The sequence below is a fragment of the Syngnathoides biaculeatus genome, chromosome 12 (genome assembly GCF_019802595.1).
Source record: "Syngnathoides biaculeatus isolate LvHL_M chromosome 12, ASM1980259v1, whole genome shotgun sequence".
In the NCBI taxonomy this organism is placed as follows: Eukaryota; Metazoa; Chordata; class Actinopteri; order Syngnathiformes; family Syngnathidae; genus Syngnathoides; species Syngnathoides biaculeatus.
In genome coordinates this window covers 21,540,055-21,563,797 of record NC_084651.1, presented here as the reverse complement: position 1 = coordinate 21,563,797, position 23,743 = coordinate 21,540,055, and the positions used below count along the sequence as shown (strand labels likewise).

General features: G+C 39.0%; 1 protein-coding gene across 2 annotated transcripts in view; it reads right to left on the bottom strand.

The window, feature by feature from the left end:
• Positions 1-23,743, bottom strand: part of mcu (mitochondrial calcium uniporter) — a 64,079-nt gene that overhangs the window by 15,687 nt on the left and 24,649 nt on the right. For both annotated transcript variants that reach the window (XM_061837571.1, XM_061837570.1), the window contains exon 2: positions 19,260-19,370. In XM_061837571.1, coding sequence (XP_061693555.1) covers positions 19,260-19,370 — 111 coding nt within the window. The remainder of the gene's footprint in view (positions 1-19,259; positions 19,371-23,743) is intronic.

The following is a 23,743-nucleotide window of genomic DNA, read 5'->3' as shown; positions in this document are numbered from 1 at the left end:
TCCTCTGTAGTTTCCACAGTTCTGCACAATGCCTTTATTCCTAAAAATGGGAACTAGTACACTTTTCCACCATTCTTCTGGCATCTTTTCCCCCACTAGTATTCTATTGAATACGTTGGTCAAAAACTCTAGAGCCACCTTCTTTTGATTTTGCCATTTGCTTCCATACCTCCACTGGTATGTCATCAGGACCACTGTCTTTCCATTTTTCATCCTGTTCAGTGGCTTTACAACTTCCCTCTTACTAATCATTGCCACTTCCTGGTCATTCACGCTTGTCTCTTCTACTCTTCCTTCTCCCCCATATTCTTCGTTAACTTCAAAAAGTACTCTTTCATCTACTTAGCACACTACTGGCACCAGTCAACATATTTCCATCGCTATCTTTAATCACCTTTACTTGCTGCAGATCGTTCCCATATCTATCCCTCTGTCTGGCCAACCTGTAGAGATCCCTTTCTCCTTTCATATCCAACCTGGTGTACATGTTGTCATATGCCTCTTGTTTAGCCTTCGCCACCTCTACCTTTGCCCTACGTTGCATCTCAATGTACTCCTTTCGCCTCTCCTCAGTCCTCTCCGTGTCGCACTTCTTCTTTGTTAATTTCTTTCCTTGAATGACTTCTTGTGTTTTGGGGTTCCACCACCAAGTCTCCTTCTCCCCTTTCCTACCAGAAGGCACCTCAACTACTTTCCAGCCTGCCTCTCTGAAAACCTTGGCAGTAGTATTCCAGTCTTCTGGGAGCTCTTCCTGTCCGTCTAGAGTCTATCTCACCTCTTTCTGAAAGGCCATACAACATTCCTCCTTTCTCAATTTCCAGCACCTGATTCTCTGTTCTACCTTTGCCTTCTTAATCTTCCTACTCGCTACCAGAGTCATCCTACATACCACCATCCTATGCTTTAGAGCTACACTCTCCCCCACCACTACCTTACAGTCAGTTACCTCCTTCAAATTACATCATCTGCACAAAATATTATCCACCTGCGTGCTTCTACCGCCGCTCTTGTAGGTCACTCTATGTTCCTGTCTCTTCTAGAAATAAGTGTTCACCGCTTCCAATTCCATCCTTTTTGCGAAGTCCACCACCATCTGACCCTCAAAGTTCCTGGATGCCATACTTCCCATCACTTCTTCATCGCCCCTGTTTCCTTCACCAACATGTCCATTGAAATCTGTACCAATCACAATTCTCTCTGACTGGGATGCTCAGGACTACTTCATCTAGTTCCTTCCAGAATTTCTCTTCCAACTCGAGGTCACATCCAACCTGCGGGGCATAGCCACTAATCACATTATACATAATACCCTCAATTTCAAATTTCATCCTCATCACTCGATCTGATACTCTTTTCACCTCCAATACATTCTTGGGCAGCTCTTCCTTTAGAATAAGACCTACCCCATTTCTCTTCCCATCTACTCCATGGAAAAAATAATTTAAACCTTCCTCCTAAACTTCTAGCCTTACTCCCTTTCCACGAGCTCTCCTGGATGCACAATATAGCAAGCTTTCTCCTAATCATCATGTCAACTAACTCCTGAGCTTTTCCTGTCATAGTCCCAACATTCAAAGTCCCTACACACAGCTGTAGGGTCTGCGCATGCCTCTTCTTTTTCTGCCGACCTAGCCACTTTCCTCTTTTTTGCCTTCGACCTACATTATCTGAATTTCTACCTACGCCTTGCAGATTGACAGTGCCGGCGGTGGGGGTATTTAGCACATGCCACGACCTATCCGTAATGGAATTCGTTTGATGAACGCTCATATATGTTTGGGACAGTTTTTACGCCGGATGCCCTTCCTGACGCAACCCTCTGCATTTATCTGGGCTTGAGACTGGCCTACACTTAGCACAATATTGGGTTCCCCAAAGGGTTCCAGGTAGTCAAAAAAGCAATCAAATAAACTTAGTCAACACATAAGGTACACAATTCACATACTGCCTAGTCTATGTTAAAGTTAAAAGGGTATGTGGGTAAGAAGTTTCGAGTATGAAAAATGTAAAGGATATGTAGATTTAAAGGACATGGGGATGAAAGAGATTCAAACCAATGGCTCTCACTCCAGTAGTTGCAGGTTGAGGTGTCCTCACGATCCTCGTTGTGCAAGTTGTGTAGGTTGAACAAGATTATGCAGTTACTCACATTCAATGCTTCTTCAACAGCAATGGTTTGATGACAAATGCGTCTTGTTGTTTGCCAGCTAAGCAAAGAAAGTTTATATGATGGTGATCATTTATTCACCAAACAATATTATTTTGGAGAGAGATACTTTCAGATCGTTAAACAGGAAAAGCCCAAGTTGTATTTGTGACTGAAGAAGAAATGCAAAATCCTTTTCTTTTTCAGCTATCACTCTGGAACTGAAAACATGGTAGACTGACTGGTTTGTCTTTATTTCGACTGAACTAAACACAGAATGACAAAGCCATTTAACAGCTATTCTCCTTTAGAACACCTCAGGGAATGAAAACATGATATAGCAGTGTTGAAGAATAATGTCACTGACATAATTCCCACTTCATGATGCCCTTCTGGGGCAGAGAATCACTCTGTCATTTATCTGTACAATGGCTGCATCCATATATGTCCCAACATGCCTTTCTGTGCTGATACATCCCATATAACATGGCTGATTTCCCAAAGTCATTCATAAAATATATACAGCACCCCATGTTACTTACTATCAACAGTACATTAGAGAACCACACAGCAGTCGTGCTCAGAGGAAAAGGAAATTGTTTTAATACTAATCCTGTTTATCGGACACTACACTTTGCTCATTGGCGCCATAAGAAAAGGACATATTTACTGTCCAATTGGTAAGGGGTCAGTTTCTCAGCAGTCAAGTCATTAAGTGCTCCATAATGTTGGTATGACGAAAAAATTCTGGAACCATGGTCAAGGTGGGGGTTTGGTAGTTGGTCACATAGGAGCAATTCAATATGAGGACAATTATTTTTTCCAAAAAAAAAACACTCAACACATTCATCCCAAAATCACTTACACCTCTTCAATTAACCAAGCTGGAAATGTTCAATAAATGTACTGATGTAAATGAAGAGCTGTTATATACTGTAGTCGTTAAATAACAGCACGGCACCAATAATCAGCTCTAACGCCCACTTGACAATTTTGTGAACGATTTCCATGAGGACTGGAAGGAAAAAACCCAAGTCGGGTTTATGAGCTATTAAATTAGAAAGGCAGTGTATCTACGATTCCACTCGTGAGAAGGAATGAAAGCAAACAAGGCTCCTATTCGTTAACCTAGTGAGGCAACGGAGAGCCCTTTCTTCCTACTGCTGTTTACAGATTTATTGCTCTTCTGCATTACATTAAAGGACTGCTGAGTCTCGTACTCTGATCTAATCTTTCTGCCCTCACTTAAATTGGTGTACAAAACTCACTGTTTCAAAGAAATAAGCAAATGTCAAACAAATGAATGCAGGTAACAAACAAACCTCTGTTTACAATAACAGAATTAACTCGAGTTTTAGCTTGGGTTTATATGATCAGGATTTTTGGGGGCGATCAGTGAGTTTAAAAAAAACGATGGCAGTGATGACAGATAGAACAAGAAAGGGACAAGAAGTACGTACAGTAATTATTGTCTCCATTTTTTGTGACATTTTTGTTTGTTGGTGTGACATGAGATTTTTCAATTGTAAAATATGTTACGTTATTGTGATTTAATTACTTCACCCACAGTGGAACTTTTGCACATGAATAGAAAGAATGGCATCATGTTAACACACAACTAAGTGCTAAGACTACCTTGCTAGGCTATATAACATTTTGGTACCTGCTTGTGAGCCATATCATACTAAGAGTACTCCCGCACATTTAATCAGTAACCACCAGCACCAGTTTTTCCCCATTTTGTTATTATAATACAGTCAACATGATCCCCTCTTCATGTCGTCGCCACAGTAACGAGTGTAACTGATTGCATTTGAGTTTACGAGTTAAAGGCCAATTATTGTAAAAAAAAAAAAAAAAAAAGGGGGATGCGGTGGTATTGCAATACTAAATTTTATTGCGGTAGTCTGACATAGTGAAATTGAGTCTTGTAGTCTGCATTACGTGTTTTCCGTCTCATACGTGTTGTCTGTCCTACACTGCTGACATTTTTCTTAACTTTACTGGCCGTGAGATATTGACAGAACTGCGAAAAAAAGACTTAAAAAAAACACATTTTTGGATTCAAATATACTGTGCTAGAGGGCGACGTAAATGAATCTGTCGAGAGAGAGACTGAGAAAGAAGCAGAATCGTGTGCGACAGTCCTCACAGTCAAATTTACGGAAACAGAAACAAGGCTGAAAGCCTTTGACAGACAATAAAATCTCCGGTCCCATCCTTCAACACCACAGGATTACACAATCACTGCTCACATGCTGAGCAAATTGTTACAAAGCACAGCAAGCAAAACATAAGATGGGACAATCTGATTTCTCCACTGCAATGCAGTTAACTACAATTTGGCTAGTTCAAAAATCAAAATGTGACAGCGATTACTGCAGGCAATAAATAGATAAATAATTCCATCTAAATCTTGATTCATTTTGATAAATTGCCTTTCAGACCCTGGGCGTGGATTGCTTCATTAATGCCTGCTCATGCCTTGAATAAGCATAGGATAAATCTACAGTATCTGTAGATTACACAGTTCGTATACCCTCACCATCATGCGCCCACCTCACATGACTTCTCCTCGCCTTCCTGGGACCAAAAACACCAGAGACTTCTGCATTATCAAACAGCAAAGCAGGCTTTTACGTCTCAGCACTAAAGCCAGTGATTCAGTCCGGTATAATATTTAAAGAATTAAAACCAACTGAGAAGCAAAATTTAGTTTTATTTTTTAAGTATTCTGACAAAAGCAGAGGAGAAATGGAAAACTGTGTTTGCATGAATTATGTATTTACACAGTATAAATAACAGCATACCGAATGTATATATGTAGACGTGTCAGTGAGCAGGTGCGGATTTTACAGGCACAATACGACTCTTTTGGATCGCTCATACAGCAGATGGCACTTGCTGCTTGTGTCCATGATCATTGCATTGCGAGTCATGCAACACTCAGTCCTTCTCTGATCTGCGATAAAGCCTGGATGAAGCACCATCTCCTCGTCCTCCTCATTCTCCCCTTTCATCAGTGTCCCTTAGAACTGGCAAATGTTCAAAGACGTACACAAATCCCGTCCTGCACATACGTCACACACAATCGCTATTCCATAAACTGAGCCCTGATCTTTAAGGGATCGTACTGGCCTGTAGCTCATATTCAGCAAAGCACCTTGCAGTGAAATCAATGGTGTTGAATAAGCACACTTTCTGTCCTATTATGTGTCCCTAATTCGTTGTTCCCACCATTATCAATATCCTACCTGTTATTCCTGCTAAACCTATTTGAGACTCTAATTTGGTCATTGTACTTTTGTTTCTTAAATTAGATTGTGACCAAAATTAAATGGACAAATGTTGAACACCGTTCAAATAGCTCATGTTCAACTGACTGCTCCTTGCTCTGAGCAGAACGCTCTTGTGTACACCGATTTATTTTGGAGTGCCTTGAGGCAACAAATCAAGACTTTCTACAGAGGTTTACAAAAATGTTAAGCTTTTGGATAGTGTGCCAAATCTGGTCTCCATCTTGGTGTGAGAAAATGGCCATCAAAATGAAACAGCGCAACATATTCATTTAGAGATTTTTCAGGGGCACTCCATGATGTCTGTTATTACAACAAACATCAGCATTAGGTTATCACCACTTTTTCTTCTGGATTGCTGAGGGGTGTAATTTGTCCTACTTTTCCTCATTGCGTCTTCATCTCCTGCCGACCCCAAATCATTAATAAAACATTTAGATTAAAAATATGAATCCAATCTGAAGCAAATTGTTCATCAGGATTGGAAGTCTCTTACACACAGCCTATAAAAGATTTGTACTGGTAAAAGTTTTTTTTTTGCCACTGTTCAATATAAACATCACTGACACACAATGGAGAGACAATATGTCCATGCACTAAACATTTTTTTCCATTATCGAATGCTTGCTTTTTATCTTCCTTGCTCTGAGCTCTGCTTCTGGGAGTAGAAGCTAGTAGCCTGGCGATGAACCACACAGAAGAGGTGACACTAGCAGTAGTATGTCGGGCGGGATGAGGGCACAATCCATGAAATAGAGCCGCCCCAAAAAAGAGCCCATGTCACCATGGCAACAAATATCTTAATTCTTGATCCATGGTGTATTTTGAAAAAACACATAGCACAAGTATGTTATATTGGGACCCCTACTAATGGTTTAAAATTAAGTAAATGCCCAAAACAGTATATCTCCTTTAATAATATTATGCAATGAGACATATCACCCATATTTCTTCCATTTACTCTAAAAAAATGTTCACAGGACATTAGCTGAACATGCTGGTGGAAACTGCCAGAGCACTTTTTTGTAAAGTGTCTGTTTTAACATTATAACTTCTGTAACATAACTGCATGGCTCGCTGAGGGTCTGTGTGTCTTGTGCGTGTGTAAGGGTGACCTTCAAGCAGACTAGCATCCAAGTTAAAGTCCATTAAATTCCACCTGAGCCCGCGGCTGCTATTTATGAAGTGGACCTTGGGAATGTTCCTTTTGAGGAAACATTGACAGTATTCCCCAAAACAGCCTTGTTCCTATGACAGAGAGTGCCTTGTTGTTGCTTTGTTCCTTGTTCTGGAAAGTAAAAGTAACAACCGCAATTGGGTATTGGAAATTCTACCCTGCAGCGTCCTAGCCAATACCCCCTTTAGCGACTCCCCTGACTTGAAGGAAAACTGCAGACCACTTTCAAAAACGGTGTGCGTGGGCTGGGCTCAAGAATAAACGCAAACTGCTCACAGGATACCCACAGGGACGTCAGTGCAGTCGCCAACCGTGCGAGTATGAAAAAAAAAAATTGCATTCTTGTCGCTGGTTCTACTCAGTGTGTCAAAATAATACTAATCATATCTGGCGGCACGGTGACGCAGCTGTAAAGCGTTGGCCTCACAGTTCTTAGGACCGGGGTTAAAATCCTGGCCCCACCTGTGTGGAGTTTGCATGTTCTCCCCGTGCCACATCCCAAAAACATGCATTAATTGAATACTCCAAATTGCCCGTAGGCGTGATTGTGACTGCAACCTTTGTCTGTCTCCGTGTGTCCTGCGATTGGCTGGCAACCAGTTCAGGGTGTACCCTGCCTCCATCCGAATGACAGCTGGGATATGGTCCAAGAACTCTCGTGACCTTTGTGAGGATAAGCGGCTAAGAAAATGGATGGATAGTCATATCTGGGGGCAGTATCTCTCACTCAAAACGAGTTTGCAAACGAGGACAGATTCTTTATAAACCTCACTCAAACAAGTGGTTTGTGCCAAAAAGGAAATGCAAGCACAAAGATTGGAAGTGAGCACACAAGCACAGAGATTGGAACATGAGTAAAAAGTCAGGGAGTGCACACAATAAAGTTGAGATTTTGTTTTTTTTATTTGCTGGAGTTCCATTCTCTTTGAATGTCTTTTTTTTAATTGCAATTCAAGAACTTTTATTTGATAATCATGTTTTTTGTTTGCAATTTAAGTTTTTGTGTGATTCTTTTTGACACAAATCTGATTCCTTAAGAGTTTAGCTAATCAATCAGGTGCTTAAAAAAAAAAAAAAAAGCTTGTGGTTACGATTTCCCGCCGACCCCAACATTTTTACACCACGTAATAAATAGGTCAGGGGGGTGGTTCTCCACAGCCCAGTGAGCATTCGCAGCACGCGCGTTTTTGCGAAGCACACAGTTAAGTCGGGTATTTGGGAGTGTGCACGCTGATGCACCTTGATTACGTTGTGTTACTTAAGCCTTGTTTTTCATGCCAGATCATTTTTCATGCCAGATCGTTGAGTGTACGTACATGTATGTGTGTTCACGAGCATCAGGGACCATAACTGTCTCATCCTGTCATAGCGTTACTGAGCCATATCAAGTCAGGTTAGGTTTTCATGTTTTGCCATATCCAATTTTTTACATTTTTGGACCAAGCCTTTTGCCTCATGATTTTTGTACCATCGCCCTGTTGGACTGCTTTCCTATGTTTGACGTCTGTTTGGCAATAAACATTTGTAAAATCCGAGTTTAGACTCGGCTTCCTGCATCTGGGTCCTACCCTCCGCCTCGCTCATGACAAAATCAAGTTTATTTATCATCTGCTAATATTCCGGTGTTTCGCAATCGAGACGCCATCATGAATGATGATCTCATTATTCACGAGAGACCGTGAATTAACAAGAACTCACAAGACAATGGCTGCACCACAAGCTGGAAACAGGAGTAAAAATATTTTGTAAAAAAGGAAAAAAATTCCAACCTACTGACCCTCGTTCTGAAATGTAGGAAATTGGAACTACGTTTTTTGGGGGGCCTCATCTTCAGTAGATGTCTGATTGCATCACTTTATGCCACATGGAGAGAAAATGGAGAGAAAGCAAGACAGTGAGGGAGGATGGCTGGGGCATGGAAGTCGGACTCCATGGAATTGCTGATCTCTTAAGTTCTCGGGTATGTCAGCAGCTTGGTCTGAGTTTAACTTCCCTCCAGCCCACATGGACATGCAATATAGCATGCAGCAAGAAGTGTTCTAATTAACTGACACAGACTGGACCTGACATTGTGGGCTTGGCTGTTCAAGTTTAATTCATCACTTTTTCCCCAGGATGGATGCATTGGCGGAAATACATATCACATGAAACATTATGATACACTGCCAACCATATAATAGATCTGAGATGTGTATAAAGCAATACGGCTCACTCCAATTAAGATGGGACAGAATCCAAGCTGCTTGCCAGTGGGGCATATTTTATTTTTTTTAAAAACAGACTTTAATCACATTTTCATCCAAGAGCCTTAGAGCCAGCCGCAGTTCTATTACGAAACCACATAGGAGGTCATAATGCAAGCCATTCGGCTGACAGTGAGTTTCGACGCCCATCACCTTAGAATCTCACAGTTCCGTTACAGCCGATCACAAAGCCCTGACTCAGCGAAGTAAGCAATGGCTTATTAATCAGTATTACTCCAGTTGTCCAGCCACAGTTTAACTTTAAAAACTTGTGTTTACAAGAAAGTCTTGTTTCTTTTTAATCAATTTATTTTGAAGTTAACACACAGATGTAACATTTTACTTGTTTATAGTCACAAGACTCAATGTTTTCTTTGTTTCATATTTTCTTCTTTGTCTCTTATCAATGTACTCCTTTTACATAATGCCCCCTTGTGTTTGGACTGAGACACCACATAACTGAATGCCTTATGTTACAGTCTACATCTAAGTGAAATATGTCAATGCTGTTAGGGAAAACATGCATTTGTATGTTAAAATGTAAGTCATGGCAAATTGTTACTCTAATAAGTTATATTTGAGTGAAAAATGCCATGTTGAAAAACAGTTTGTTTTGAACAATATTCGGTTAAAATAAAAATTTATTGTCATGGCAATACAATGCCATTACCACATATCTGTATTCATTAAGTACTTGTACTCATACTTGGTCTTAAATCAAGTGGTATCGGCAGATTCCTACATGTAGTTTAAACTCAAAATAGTGACAGGTTTGTCCACTGACCGCAGAAAATTTATTTGAGACACAACAGAAAATGAAACCACTACAACTGATATCATTGGCTTTCACATTGTTGGCTATTACGACAATGTGTCAGAGTGTATTGTAGTTTCTCCATTCCTTACAGATACAAAATGCCAGTATTTTTCTGCAATCATCTACATATTTCCCAGCCTTCTGGTTGCTGTGAAGGGCTTGCTTCCCACACAGTGACCAGTTGCACCCTTGACCTGAAAACTACAGGTTTCAGTGAGAGGACGTAATGTGGAGGGAGGGTGTTGGGCTGGGCTGGAGGGTTCCCGGCCAACAGCTGAACTCTTATGTTTGAACTGTTGAGCTGAAAGTGAACCACGTTTTCCAACAAAGAGTAAGTAATAAGACCCAAAATATACTTTGATCCTTACCTGAGTTTTTATATGGGACATTAGCATTGAGTGTTACATTCATAGCCCTAACACCCTGTATGTGGCTTACAGACAAAACTAAGAATGTACTGTAATGTATATCATGACAATCAATGTTTTAAACCTTTAATCAACAACTGCATTGTTTAAAAAAAAGAAAAAAAAAGTAATTTTCACCTAAGCCACTACGAGAGGAGATAACAAATCCTCAGACATCTTTCTGTATTTTTCAATGTTTTTTTTTTTTTTTTTTGTCTACTGTATACATTACTGCACTGGCCCAGTTACTGACATAACGCAAATGACATGGGAGAAATGACGGCACAGAAATTAGGTATTTTGCCGAGCAATATGGGCAGAACGAGGCAGTAAAAAGCTCACAAAAAATATTAATTTGTTTCTGTAGCATGAAAAAAATTATAATTTCCACATAAATTAAAACAATAAAAATTGTAAACAAACAACATTTACCTCTTTTTGAGAAGTTCTTGCCTACCAGCACCTAGGTGGGTGTTCACGTGGTCACAATCAAGCACACCTCTGTCCTGACTAGTCTGTTTTGATTGCTTGAACAAGCAATATCGTTTGTGAGAATCTGTATTTACTTCATTATAACTGTGCGTAATAACCCTGCCGCTGCTTCAAGACTTGTCATGGCGTGGAGAGTTTCTCCCTACCAAGCTACCACGACTTCCTTAATCTCCCTACAGACCTCGATCAGCGGTGACATACAGCTGAAGTCCTGAGACATGACAAGAAAAGCATGATCGAGATGGGAAAAGAGGAGGAAGAGCAGGGCGCTAAGTGCAAAATGTCTTCTACGGCTGCAAAGTGACCCCACCCACCACCGCACATTGAGCCATTGGATATGTGGACGCATATTTGATGCTGCACAAATAGTACGTTGTACTTTATCACACGAAACAATAAAACAGCCATTGAGCAGCACACTAAATATTGAACTACTGACAGTTTTTCTCGCCTGTTTTACTCATTTCATGGGTTTAAGCAAATCTAGTATTGTAAGTTTGTGCCACAGCCAATGTCATATCGAAGCGAGGGACTGCTGATAATAGCTCTAATTTCTGATCCGATACTGATATTGCAGAATTGTGTTTAGACTGATATTGGTCTGATCCGATTTCAGAAACCATACTGCACATTATTTACTGACTTGGTAAAATTTTATGTTAGAAAAGCTTTGATCAGGAGAACAATAATCAGAAACACCACCAACGGGTTAAGAAACTGCTGTGGGTCTTGTCGTTTGATGGGGAATGTGGTCCATGCAACGAGATACACACTCGTAATAACAAAGAAAGTAGAAGAAGTCACGATCAAATATTACAATATCACAGAGTTTAAAGACTATATCCTAGAGAGCATTGTTATATTGCATGTTTTATGTATTTATACATTTATGGAGCAATAATTATTATTTTGAGTTATGAGTGCCACAAGTTCCATGTTGATTTTCATTAGCTTGTCAAAGGCACAGACAACGTTACTTCCCAGAAGAGTTCAGCTGTGCCAACTTCGAGCAAACAGGCAGGAGGTGAATTTGCGAATGACAACATCATCTGTGCCGCGTAATTGGCGTCATTGGTACCGCCCCGCATGGATTCACATCTTTCTGCGCATATTGCATCGATTTTCTGTCATCACACCACATGAAACGCTCAAAATGCATTCAGTGGAAAAAACCGAGATTTTAGAACCCTGATTTTTTTTCTGACATCAGAGCGATTTCTGATCTCAAATATCACATAAGGACACCCCGAATGAAATTGAAATACAAATTCTAAACTTTAACAAACTGACATAAAGACAACATTTGTTGCGTTAAGGATATAACTACATAGTCCTGAGTTGATTTTATTTATGACTTCAAATTCTGGAAAATTCATACTATGTTTAACTAGCTGCTTTATGCATTTTTTTAATTAGATGTTCCTCTTATTTTTCTCTGCATGAAATTATGCGTGATATTTTTTATCTTTTCACAAAAAGACTAATGAAATGAAATTCAATGGCGCAAAAGGAGAGTGATAAGAAAGCCAATTTTCAGGCAAACCAGTTAAAGTAAACTTTCACTAAATCTTATTTAAATTGTATTTGCAAAATATTATGACATGCTGTAATTTATTAATCCATACTGTCATTTTATGGGTGTCACATTTTTGCAGTCCACCACTTAAGTAGGTGATCAGGGTACAATGTAGAATCCAGATGATTTTAACATTATTGTTTTTAGGTCAAATAAGAGAGGATGTGCTCTAAATGTGCCTTATTATGGCAGTTATTACCTTTTCTTTACCCTGTACATTATATTACATACTGGTCAAGAGGAGTGTGCTGTGTATGGCAATGTGCCAGGAAGGATGCTGTAGTGTAGGCATGGAAACCAGCTGTTCAACCTCTAATTTGTCCTAATAGTAGTCTCCGGAGACTAACTCAATTTCCACTATTATCAACAACAGTTACTGAAACGAAGGGGTTTGCTTTAAAGTGCCAAAAGGATCTATCGAAAACTAACAGAACGAAAGCAATGAGGAGATGCTGGTGCCCAAAGCAGAGCTCACTGGTCAGCATTCTAACTCAATGGGAAGCCAATAGTGAGCAGAAAATGGCAGACGGTGTTCCATTACTCATCGGCGCCAAGAACTAAGATGATGAGTGACAAAAGGAAGGAAAGGTGATTGCTAATACAATGAGTGGAATTACTTGAGCAGAGGGATATGAAGACAATGACTTTGTTCTGAGGATTAAAGAGACTGACTTGCTAAATTTTAGGTCACTGTGTCATTTAGGGCACACGAAAGGCCAATAATAGAGGAGACAATGAACTAAGATTAGAGGAAAGGGACAAATTTAATAATGGTCTTAGTTGGGCTGTGGAGTTGGATACAGCACAAATCTCAGATGACTTTATTAGCCATTTACAGCATTAAAAATCCTCCTTGGTTGCCTTTGTGTGGTCTGGTGTGCTGTGTTTGTTATCCCTCCCAGAGCTGGCAGAGCTGGAACAGAAACGTCACACTAACAAACACACGCAAGAGGGAGTGAGATGCTGCCTGGGACCCTTTTGCAGTCTAGAAAATGGACTGTCTGCTTATTTGACTGCTGCATCCATTTCCTAAGCCCTGAAGGTGTCAAGAATTACATAGATTTAGTGATGTTGGCCCACTGTTCTTTGAGTCTATGGGAGTCAGCAAATTCTGCCTGTACTACCTGTGATTTATTTTTTTTTAATTGATGAGAAAATTCACTCTATTGAAACTAAAAGGGGCCGGTGACATGTCGAGCATTTCCGCCTCACAGTTCTGAGGACCCGGGTTCAATCTCGGCTCCATCTGAGTGGAGTTTGCATCTTCACCACATGCCTGCGTGGGTTTTCTGTCTGGTTTGTCTGGTTTCCTTCCACATCCCAAAAACAAGCACAAACATTAACCTAATAATGTAAGACTCTGTATACTGGCAGAATATTTCTGTGATGAGATGCAATCCAGCTCTGTGAAGTTGGTTCAAACTCTGGCTATAAGTATATACAGTATGTGCTTTCTTGTAAGAAAAGATGCACTAGACTGCTTATTGGTGCCAGGAAACAAGTTTTTGAACTTGAAAATTCAAGGATTGTGCGGTATTGACCCCCTAATGTCTTTTCACTTTGCAAACCACAGCTGGAGAATGTAAGCAGAGCTCAACAGATACCAACAAAATTACTAACACAGAAACACACGTACACACACAAAAGCAACACAATCAATCAACAGCATCATTAACATTCTAATAGCATCTCAGCTTTACTGGCCACTGTAGGGTTTTCTAAGCCATCAAGCGTTACTGATCCACGTGATATGATGGAATAATCAATTTCATTTAAAACCCAATGCTACAAAACCAGTAGAGCAACATGGTCAAGGAGCAGTTTGGCTATACGTACAAGACCAATTGTGGGCTTTTTTTTTTCTTTTGCTAGCTAACAAATCCCCAATTGAAATATTATAACCTCTTTTATAACCATTGCGCTTAAAACAATAGATCATCCAAGAAAAGTACATTTTTAGTTGAGGTAATTAAAATTGAACAAGCTTTACAGCTGAGTTGTGAAATTACACCTTCATTCATTAAGATTGTAAAACTGATTGACACAAATATGATGAATCACTTTTATTTCATGTATTTCTATTTACATTTTCCTGCCAACTATGACAAATACAGCCACATGGAATTTTACCTCATTCCTCGCATGGGAAAGCACAGTGCAGATTTGTAAAAATGAACCTTCACGGCCAGCAAGAAAGTCCCATCAATCTTTCTTTTTCAGGATTCCACTGTTAAATCTCATTTGAGCTGCACACATATCGACATATATATTAGTGTAATAACAGTACCAGACTGTACAAACAACAGACGGGGAATGTTTGCGCAGTACCTTTCTACATGTAAAGAAGACATCCTGCTTTTTCACATATTGAAACTGTTCCCTTGTGTCTTAACATGCTGGGACAAGCTTTCATCGAAATACCAATGAGGAAGAACTGTAGTACGCTTAACACCGCTTTTATTTTTTTAAATAAAATAAATGTCAGAGTCTCAGTTGAGAAAGAAATGACAGTGGCTCCTCAATTCAGCTGACCCGTAACCAAGTGACTTCAGACTTAATGGACAGAAAATTATGTCCTGTTAAAACTCAAAACATCCCTTTGTTGCAGACCAAGTCTGTCACTTCCAGAATTGTTCGCTGTTGTTTCAACAAACAGACATTGTTACCGATATTCTCAGGTTATGGTTAAAAGTAAGTTTAGGTCAAGGTTAAAACTTTTGGCTTTTTTTTTTGCAAAATTTTTGGAATGAACTGGTTGGTTTTAGCCAATTAAATTAGGATTTCAAATTAATGGAGAACAGCAATAACGAATGACCCCTCCCTCTTATTAGTATGTTACATTGAGGTTTTGAAATTTCAGTAGGCAAAAAGTTGACACTCTCTCCACAGTTCATGGCCAATCAACACAAATATGAAGGCACAAACTTGTTGCCATTTGAGGAGAGTAGAGCTACATACTATAAACTTGTGGAAATGGGGAAAGAGTTGTTGTGTTGTACTTCTCTATTGTTTGGGCAGAGCAATGTGTCAATAATTGCAACAAATTCCTTTTATGGCTGTCTTCACAAGCCACAAGCTTTGTAAAGGAAAAAAAATGGTCATTGTGTTCAGCAACTAATTTTCCCTTACTACTCCATTCAAAGATGTAGACTGACTGAGGTTGGGAAACACTTGGGTGTGCATTTCAACGAAATAATAATACTCATCTTCCTACCCACCAGGAAGAAATGAATCCCTAAGCTCGTGGAAAATATGAGTCAATTTCAAAGATCCTGCCAAACACACTTTGCTCAAGAGCTTTCTGTGCAGCCCAACCTCATGTGACCACGCAACCTTTTCACTGAGTGCTCTTCTTTCCACAATGTCATCTATTTCCGGAAGTATAACACAAAAACAACAAAAAGCTTCCTGGTTTCATTCAGGAACCAAAAACCTTGTTCAGCTTTCAGTCCATGCACACAAGGAGTGAGTCGCAGATGTCTCAAGAGGTCAGAATGTGAATGATTCTGTGTGCGTGTGTAGCCATCAATCAGCAAGTCTCATGGGAAGCTGCAGCGAAATTGATGGATGCCAAGCAGCGACACATAGAGAAGTTGGGTGCCTCTGCCGTTGCCAAGTGCTGATGTTGCAGTAATGGAGAGATGGCCAAGGATGGTGGTGGACAGGAAAAGGAGAAATGAAAAAAGGTGGAAACAATACAGTACAGCTGGTGTAGCCAGAACTGATGATAAGAGGTAGCAAGGTGAACTGACCTTCATTCAGGTTGATATGAGATATTTCAGATTTGCTGATTCGTCTGCCTTCCGCGACAAGCTCTGGCAAGGATAACACTCCCAATTGAATCTCCTGTGTCTCATCCCTGAACAAACAGCTAACCCACTGGAGGCTGGATGTCAGGGGAGAGGGACACTTAAATGGTGACTGATTCCCTCTCAATGATTCAGGGAAGGTTGACATGAGAATTAAGTTTTAAAAAAATTAAATCAAATTTAAAAAAAAAAAAAAAAAAACAATCCCTGTTCTCATTGACCTGTAACAACATAAGCGTGCTAGGCCAAAGGTTGGCAATGTCACTTTTTGAAAAACTATTACATGCATGCACACCAACTGCTTTTCTTCTTGGGTCTCATCCAACTGTGTCTTTTGAAACACTTTGTTGGGGTATGTCATTCCCAACAAAGTGTTCCAAAGTGTTGCTTATTGACAAATTAAGTCCTGTAGCTAAACCGGAGTGCAATGCTTGGCGGTGACTTGCAGAAGCTATTCTATCTCGGCTGGTTTGTGGCATCAAGATGCGACATCAACTCGGGAAATTGGCAATGACATACATAAACATAAACACAAAAAAAAAAAAAAAAAAAAAAATCACTCATCATCACTCATCCCGAACAGCATTCAGCTGAAAGAGTATCTGTGTCCTTATTAAAAACTCCACCACTGACATGTAGACGAAGGCCAAAACAACATGTCTTGGGGGTCTAGATTTTTTTTCTACTACCAAGTAGCAGAAGAAAACATTCCTCTCTTCTCATTCTACAATCAGCCCTAATGCCCATTGCAGTCAAATGTAAACAAGGGCCAAGGGCTCCCTGCACTCATTTTTCATTGTACAACCACCCCCACCCTACCCACCTATTCTTTTTCATAGGCCAGTGACACAAAATACACACGTACACTAACACAAAGCACTTTATACATTCACACACTCCCCCAAAGCAAACAAACACACCCACATGTCAACACACTTACACAGAAACAGTACGAGTTGCTGGGCTAATTCACGATCGAGAGCAAAACTATCAGCACCAAAGGAACAAATGTCCTGTTTTCATAGAAGCAAACTGGTTCGTGGACCAAGGGCTAATCTTGGTGAAAAAAAATATACTCTCTTGACCTTGAGTTAATCTATAGAATACCATGATTGCGTCTGCAACACAGGATGTGAGCTCCGGAAACCGAATATAAAGAGTTGTGACGTAAACAAGCAAAATCAAGATAACAAAGTGGCAGTCCAGAAACGTGGAACACAGATATGTAGAGGTCTGGTGACAACAATACAATACTGTTGCTAAAAACAAATGGAAAACAAAGCAATTTAGACCCACCATTGGAGTCAAGACTGTTACAAACTGTTTGAAAGGGGAACCAAACCTATAATAATATTATATAAATTCGTTATATTTCAAATGTACATATCTTCATTACCAGCTGCTGTTTATTTAAATCTACAAAGTATTCATTCTAAAAACAAAAAAAATGTTTCAAACATTGGATCGCCATCTTTGTCTTTTCACTCCATTCAAGAGTGCAAATTTGTGAGAATGTGATGTATGCAAACAGATATCTGTCAACCTTTATTTACGTTAAAAAAAAAAAGCGGATTATAGACAACCAGTTTATTCAGCTTTATTACATGTACAAAAAGCTACATAAAAAACATTATCTCACTTGTGACCAAATCAATTTCTTTTGATCTCTTTCACATCAAGAACCATTCATTTACAATACTTCGCTTTTCACTGCACGCCATCTCAGCCATGGTGTACATAGGATCGAAGAATTAAATCCATCGCTTCTCAACAACTTCTGAGCCAATGCAATTTGTTAGCCTGTACTACTAGCAGGCAAGCCACTACTTGTGCTTCGGGAGCACCTAAACATGATTTAGCCCAACATGAAGGAAACCTTACATATATGACTTATTCTGTATAGTTCTTGTTTCACAAACTCAACATTAACCAGAGTACTGTATTTTTTTTTTTATTATTACTGCTGGCACATACAATGTATTCTTGTTTTTTTTTCTTTTTTTTTTTTTTTTTTTTCAAAAAGATCAAAAGATGTCGTGTGCACCATGGCAACAACAAGTGAGTCATCATTGTGCTATTTAGATTTCTTTCAATCTTATCTGATATTTACAGCACCAGTAAAACCCCACATATATACTTTCTTTCGGCTCGTTCTGTTAGGGGTCATCAGTCAAAACACCAATATTTCATCGGACTGTAATTTGGTTTCATTACAGCACAGAGTGGCAGTGACATCGCTTCTCAAGTTGTATGGAATATAGTAGTTTCTGTAGCTGGTCTGCAATCAATTTGTTTTCAATTCCTCATGCCCAATCACTTCTTGCAATGGTGATCGAACGAATAAACATTGAAAAAGTCTTATGCTCATTGTATACACAACAAAATCAGTAAGTTACTTTGTGTATACTTTGCGTGATGTAGGACATTCGTTTGAAATAAAACACATGACCACTATGATACTTCTGACTTCTGTAGTTCTGTTTTTTGGTCCCTGTACAAGTTACAGCTAAATAACTATTAACTGTAGTAGTTGTCCAATGAAAGCCATGAATTACTTAGCTTATGTATGTTCTTTTTGTGCCAGTAAAAGTGCAAGATTATCCTGATTTGTATGTGTTCACCAAGTTCGTAAAATGATCATTCAAGGTCACTTAGTGGGTGCTCCAGAGTATTTATTTATATAATATTTGTATCTATAATAATGTAAATATGCTGGGTATTTTGGTAACATTCACTGTCACTCATGTTAATGTCAGACGTTTCCGAGCATCACTACTTTACATACAGGCTGCATTTCAGAATCCTACCAGGGTTTAGTAATGTCAAACCCATATCAATTTTTTTTTTTCCATGTGGCTTCACATGACTGCACAAACTCCTTCAGATCCTCAACAGCAGGCCAGCACATTGACACCCCGATGGAACATTTTGCTTTGAACACATCGAATACATTTAAATAGATTTCTCCTGTTACTAATCTTAATCAAAGAGCTGAAGTGCTAAGTAGGCCTTGCATACTAATGACTTGTAAACTGAAAATTACAGAAACAGCTATTAATTAGTTGTCAAAACAGACACATTTGGAAAATACTTTTTTTCAGTGTAGCAATAAGAATCGCTGATCTGAGAAACCAAAAATCCAGCTATGTTGTTCACGTAAAGTCTTGAAAATGCTGATTACTGTCTGTCGTAACAGATCTAGATGGCTCTTACAGGGCTTGGTAATGTCAATAATGTATGAGTTTTAGTACTTCCAACTTTTATAATACCACTTTTATGCAAATAAAGACACTAACCTCAGGAGACAGGGCAGTAGGGTGCTGAGTGAAGAGTGAGGAGTGGGCTGCTGACCGGAGGGTGTGTGCTCTCCTGACAGTATGATGAGTGAATGGTGCAGATAGTACCTCCTGCAAAAGACAAGACATATGAAGAGAAAGAAAGAAGTTAGGGAACCTCGTCATCATCTTAAATTGGAAATAAAGTGACTGTGATAACGCACAGCGAAACACCACCAGGGCTTACAGTAACTTCTAAAAAAAGAGGATTAAAATAATGAAGCGTGAAAGTGGTTGCTGTTGGGCTTCCTCTTCTCATCACAGACAACAGCAATTTACTTTTCGCTGAAACTTAAATCCCCGATGTGGTTGCAAAATCTGTGCAAGATGTCATCAAATACAACCAGTGTGTGCATGCTTGTGTATTTGCACTCCGAGAGAAAAGATTACTCAGAGAAAGGAAAATACTCAAAGTTACCAACTGGAATGAAAGACCTCCCATTGACTACTCTTTGGACAGACCCCAGTTTTTTGTTTTGTTCTTTTTTGTCTTTTTGTACCCCATAAGGTCTGAGGTTACAAATCACCTCTGTGCAACGTGTATACATTACAACCTCTGAAGTCAAATGCCTGCGAGAGGGATGATTTCTTCTGTACGTCCACTATATACCATAGGATGATGTTGCCCACAATCCCGGAATGGAGGGATGATAAGCAGCAGTCATTATATTTTAAAAACGTCACCAGTACATTTTAGTGCCATGTTATATCACATTTGTCATTCAAACAACACAAAGGATGAGCAGTGATTATTTCGCATTCCACCTTTTAAGTCTTACCACAAACATACTTGTTTTATTGAAATTATTTAGCCACCATATTGAATGAAATAAAAGATCTGCAGCTGCTTCACCAAAGGAAACTTTAGCAAGCCTCCATGCACAAGCCAACAATGATGCAATGTTCATATATTGTAGTAGTTGCATTCCACTCAAACCTTTAAATGAATATTCCCCAAAGGAAAAAAAGAAATGTTCCAACAAATCACGTGTATCCCTAAAGTAATGTTGCAATAAAAAAATATATAGATTGCATTTTTAAATTCCATGACTATTAATAATGTTATACAATACAGAGAAGGCAATGCGGAGAACAATTTTTTTCACCAATGTATATCTTGGTTAAATTAGTGGTGATGAGTCAAATGAAACTAGTTTAAAGCTAAATAAAAGACATTTACAAAAACAAAAAGAAAAGAAAAAGAAATTGTGCTGTCTTGACAGAGCCAGACTTGGCAAAAATAATTTGAAGGTGCATAGCTCCGTGGAAAATAAAAACGGACACAGCCCTTTGGAGCGAGAACAGAGGCGTCTGGAACACTCCACATAATAAGAGTTCACCTTTAACATTGCACAGGGAACATAGCCACATCAGACAAGTGGTTAGGGACAAAGGTAATTACAACTGCCAACTGTTTTCTTTATTTGGGGTTTATTTGGAGTGTGTACGTATGAAGCATACAGAATTCATTCCAACATAGCATCTGTTAGAGTGGAGGCCACTATTTGATGCATTGCATTAGTAAGACCACTTGTGCTGGTGCTAAAAACAACAAAAGTATCCGGGCTGGTCCAACAATAATATAGACCTTTTAAGCAGGTGATCTGGAGCTACCATGGCAAGAAGAGATTTCCTCATTATAAGTCAATGCACCATTAAAATGGTTTTACAGGTATTTTAAAGATTATTCATGGGTTTCATTCATTTCATGGCGTACTCATGTCTGGAAAATAAGTGTAAGATGGCTATTCATGTGAGCCATCTGACTTCCAGTGAATTCATTAATGTAATCAGACAAACGCAGTTAGTGCAGGTGATGTCATCGAATATCTTCCCTTCTTTGGTGTCCTCTCTGTGACAACTTTCAGCTTTGATAAATTCCCAGTAAAAAGCTTAATGTATCGTTACAGCAATATTGGACTAAGAGTCTGGCAGCGTTCATATTCAAAAATAAAAAGCAGCTAGCAGCAGAGCAAACTTAAGTGTGATTTCATTGCGAGAAAATCCTTCACACCTTCACTGGTTAGGAACATTGGTAGTGTTTCTTTTTTCCATCAATGACTAGAAGCAAGGACAATGAGGTAAGCAGTTCATGATGGTCTTTCCATAATTAGTCACAAATGAGCCAGCAGGTTTTTCAAAATAAAGCAGTGTCCACATTGCCTGTTTGCCATCTCGCCAAAGGCTAATTGAAACAGGGTGCGGTGAAGCAAATTTTGGCGTTCACCATGCCAGCAAATAAGAGTCATTCAGACAAAGGGCATTCTTGATCAAAGTTTAAGTGAGCTTGCTTATTTTGTCGATGCTGCTTGGCACCAAATTGAAGCAAGCATATTTATTACCGCTATGTAAATTTGAAGTGTCACTGGTTAATGTGTCTTGCAGTTCACATTAGTTCTTGCAGCTTTTGTCGTCATGTAGTCATAGTCATGCCCGCACACCAACTTATGGAATTTAGATAACGTTGTCCTGTGTTTGAAATCTCCTACAGTTATGTGATAGCTAAAGTTAGAATAAAAACATTCAAATATTATTAAAAAAATTTGAATATTAATGTTTATTTTCAACAAAAAAATGCATTTCTTGAACTAGATAAAGTCTTTAAGATCCATTTGAGGAATATTATATAACAAGTGAATCTTCTTTGCATTTTTGGTGTTGCTAATAAAAACATTAACATTTATTACAGTTTACCATTTCAACCGCTTTTATACACAGCCATGGTGATGAAAAGTATCACTCGAGTCACTCTACTTTATTTCTATACTCGGCTGACACTGACAGCAGTGCTACCGCTACTGTCAATAGGATCATTATAGAATATAATATTTTTACAAGGCATTAAGTTAAATCAATATTAAGTGATGGATGGTTTTTCTTTTTACAATTCAATAGTAAGATAAAAATTTAGTATTTCAATAAATTCTTAATAGCATTTAGGTCTGGTCTACAAGAAACAGTTATTTGTTGGCTGCATCCAAAGTTGTGTTGGTCATACTATTGAACAATGTATTGTGTTCAGTGAATAATGCTGAAGATAAACTTCCACTTGAAAAGTTGCACGCTAAATTGCATTCACAATATTTACTTTAAAAACAAAATTCAAAATTTAAATATTTTCCACAAATCACTTGGCTCTCATCCTGATTAATGACAACATAGTCTTAAATTGGGCCCTTGTCGGTCAAGGTGTCCCTATTTTACCATGCCAACACTTTTCTAGTATTCAGGAGGTTGTTCCTGAGCTTGAAATCAGGTTATTCGAATTTCTCAAGCTTATCTACATTTCGAGCGAAGATATCCGCCTACCTCTACGCTCTAGAGCCAATGCTTTAAACAAACACATGCGCTAACACATTGGGTCTCCTACACGGAGACAACCAATCAGAGGAAAGGAAAAAAATATGGAGACTTTTATTCTGATTAAACACATTAGCTCAGAGGTTTCAAGACCCAATGCCATGCAAACAACAACTACGTTGCTTGGCCCCAACTTCAAAAACTAGGCAATTCGAGGCTTGATGAGGCTCACAGTTCCAAAGAGGACACTACAGTATAGCGGATCATTAAGATAAGGAGTGAACCTTGGTACTAAGATTGAGTGTTGCTTCATGATTATTGCCTCTTGCTTATCTATTTCAGGTCGGGCATACTGCATAAAACCTTAGATGGGCGTACCTTCAAGACTCCAGTGACTACAAAAAGTGTCTATGAACAAGACACCACCCTCCTCCAGTGTGTTCCTCTGTAGTAACAGTTCATTAACATAACGATGTCATTCCAATTCAAGCACTGCATTGTAATGAGAGTGTAGATTTACAAAATGTCATTGATTTAATCAGAAATAGACATACCAGAACCAGTAAAAACCTTACCTCCTACAGTGGTGTGAAAAACTGTTTGCCCCTTTCCTGATTTCTTGTTTTACATTTGTCACCAGAACTGGGTAATAATGCACTCCATGGACTCAGTTACATTTACTGTAGTCATCTAATATTTTCTACAGATTGTACTTGTCAAAGTACTTTTAATACTGCATACTTACATAACAAGAAACATTACTTTTACTCCGTTACAATATTCTAAATGACACACTACTTTTATCTACCAATTATTGCTTACTTATTCTGAGGCTGGTACATTTTTTAAGGATATAATTTAAGACCATGGACTGTGCTGTACACTGTCTAAGTAAGCAACAATGACTGAACGGTAAACTGAAAAAATGTTGTGTCCCCTTCCAGACCTGTAAATGTGACTGCTTTCTCAAGAGATATGATATATAAAACATGAAGCGTATAGACCGTATTAACTGTGACCTAGCAGCACCATTGGATCTGTGGGCCATGGAGGGGAGGCCCAATCTATTTATGGAGAAATAAGACGACAGCAGCTGTTCTCTCAGATAACTTCGCTACAACAGACCAAGTGGATTCATACAGCAA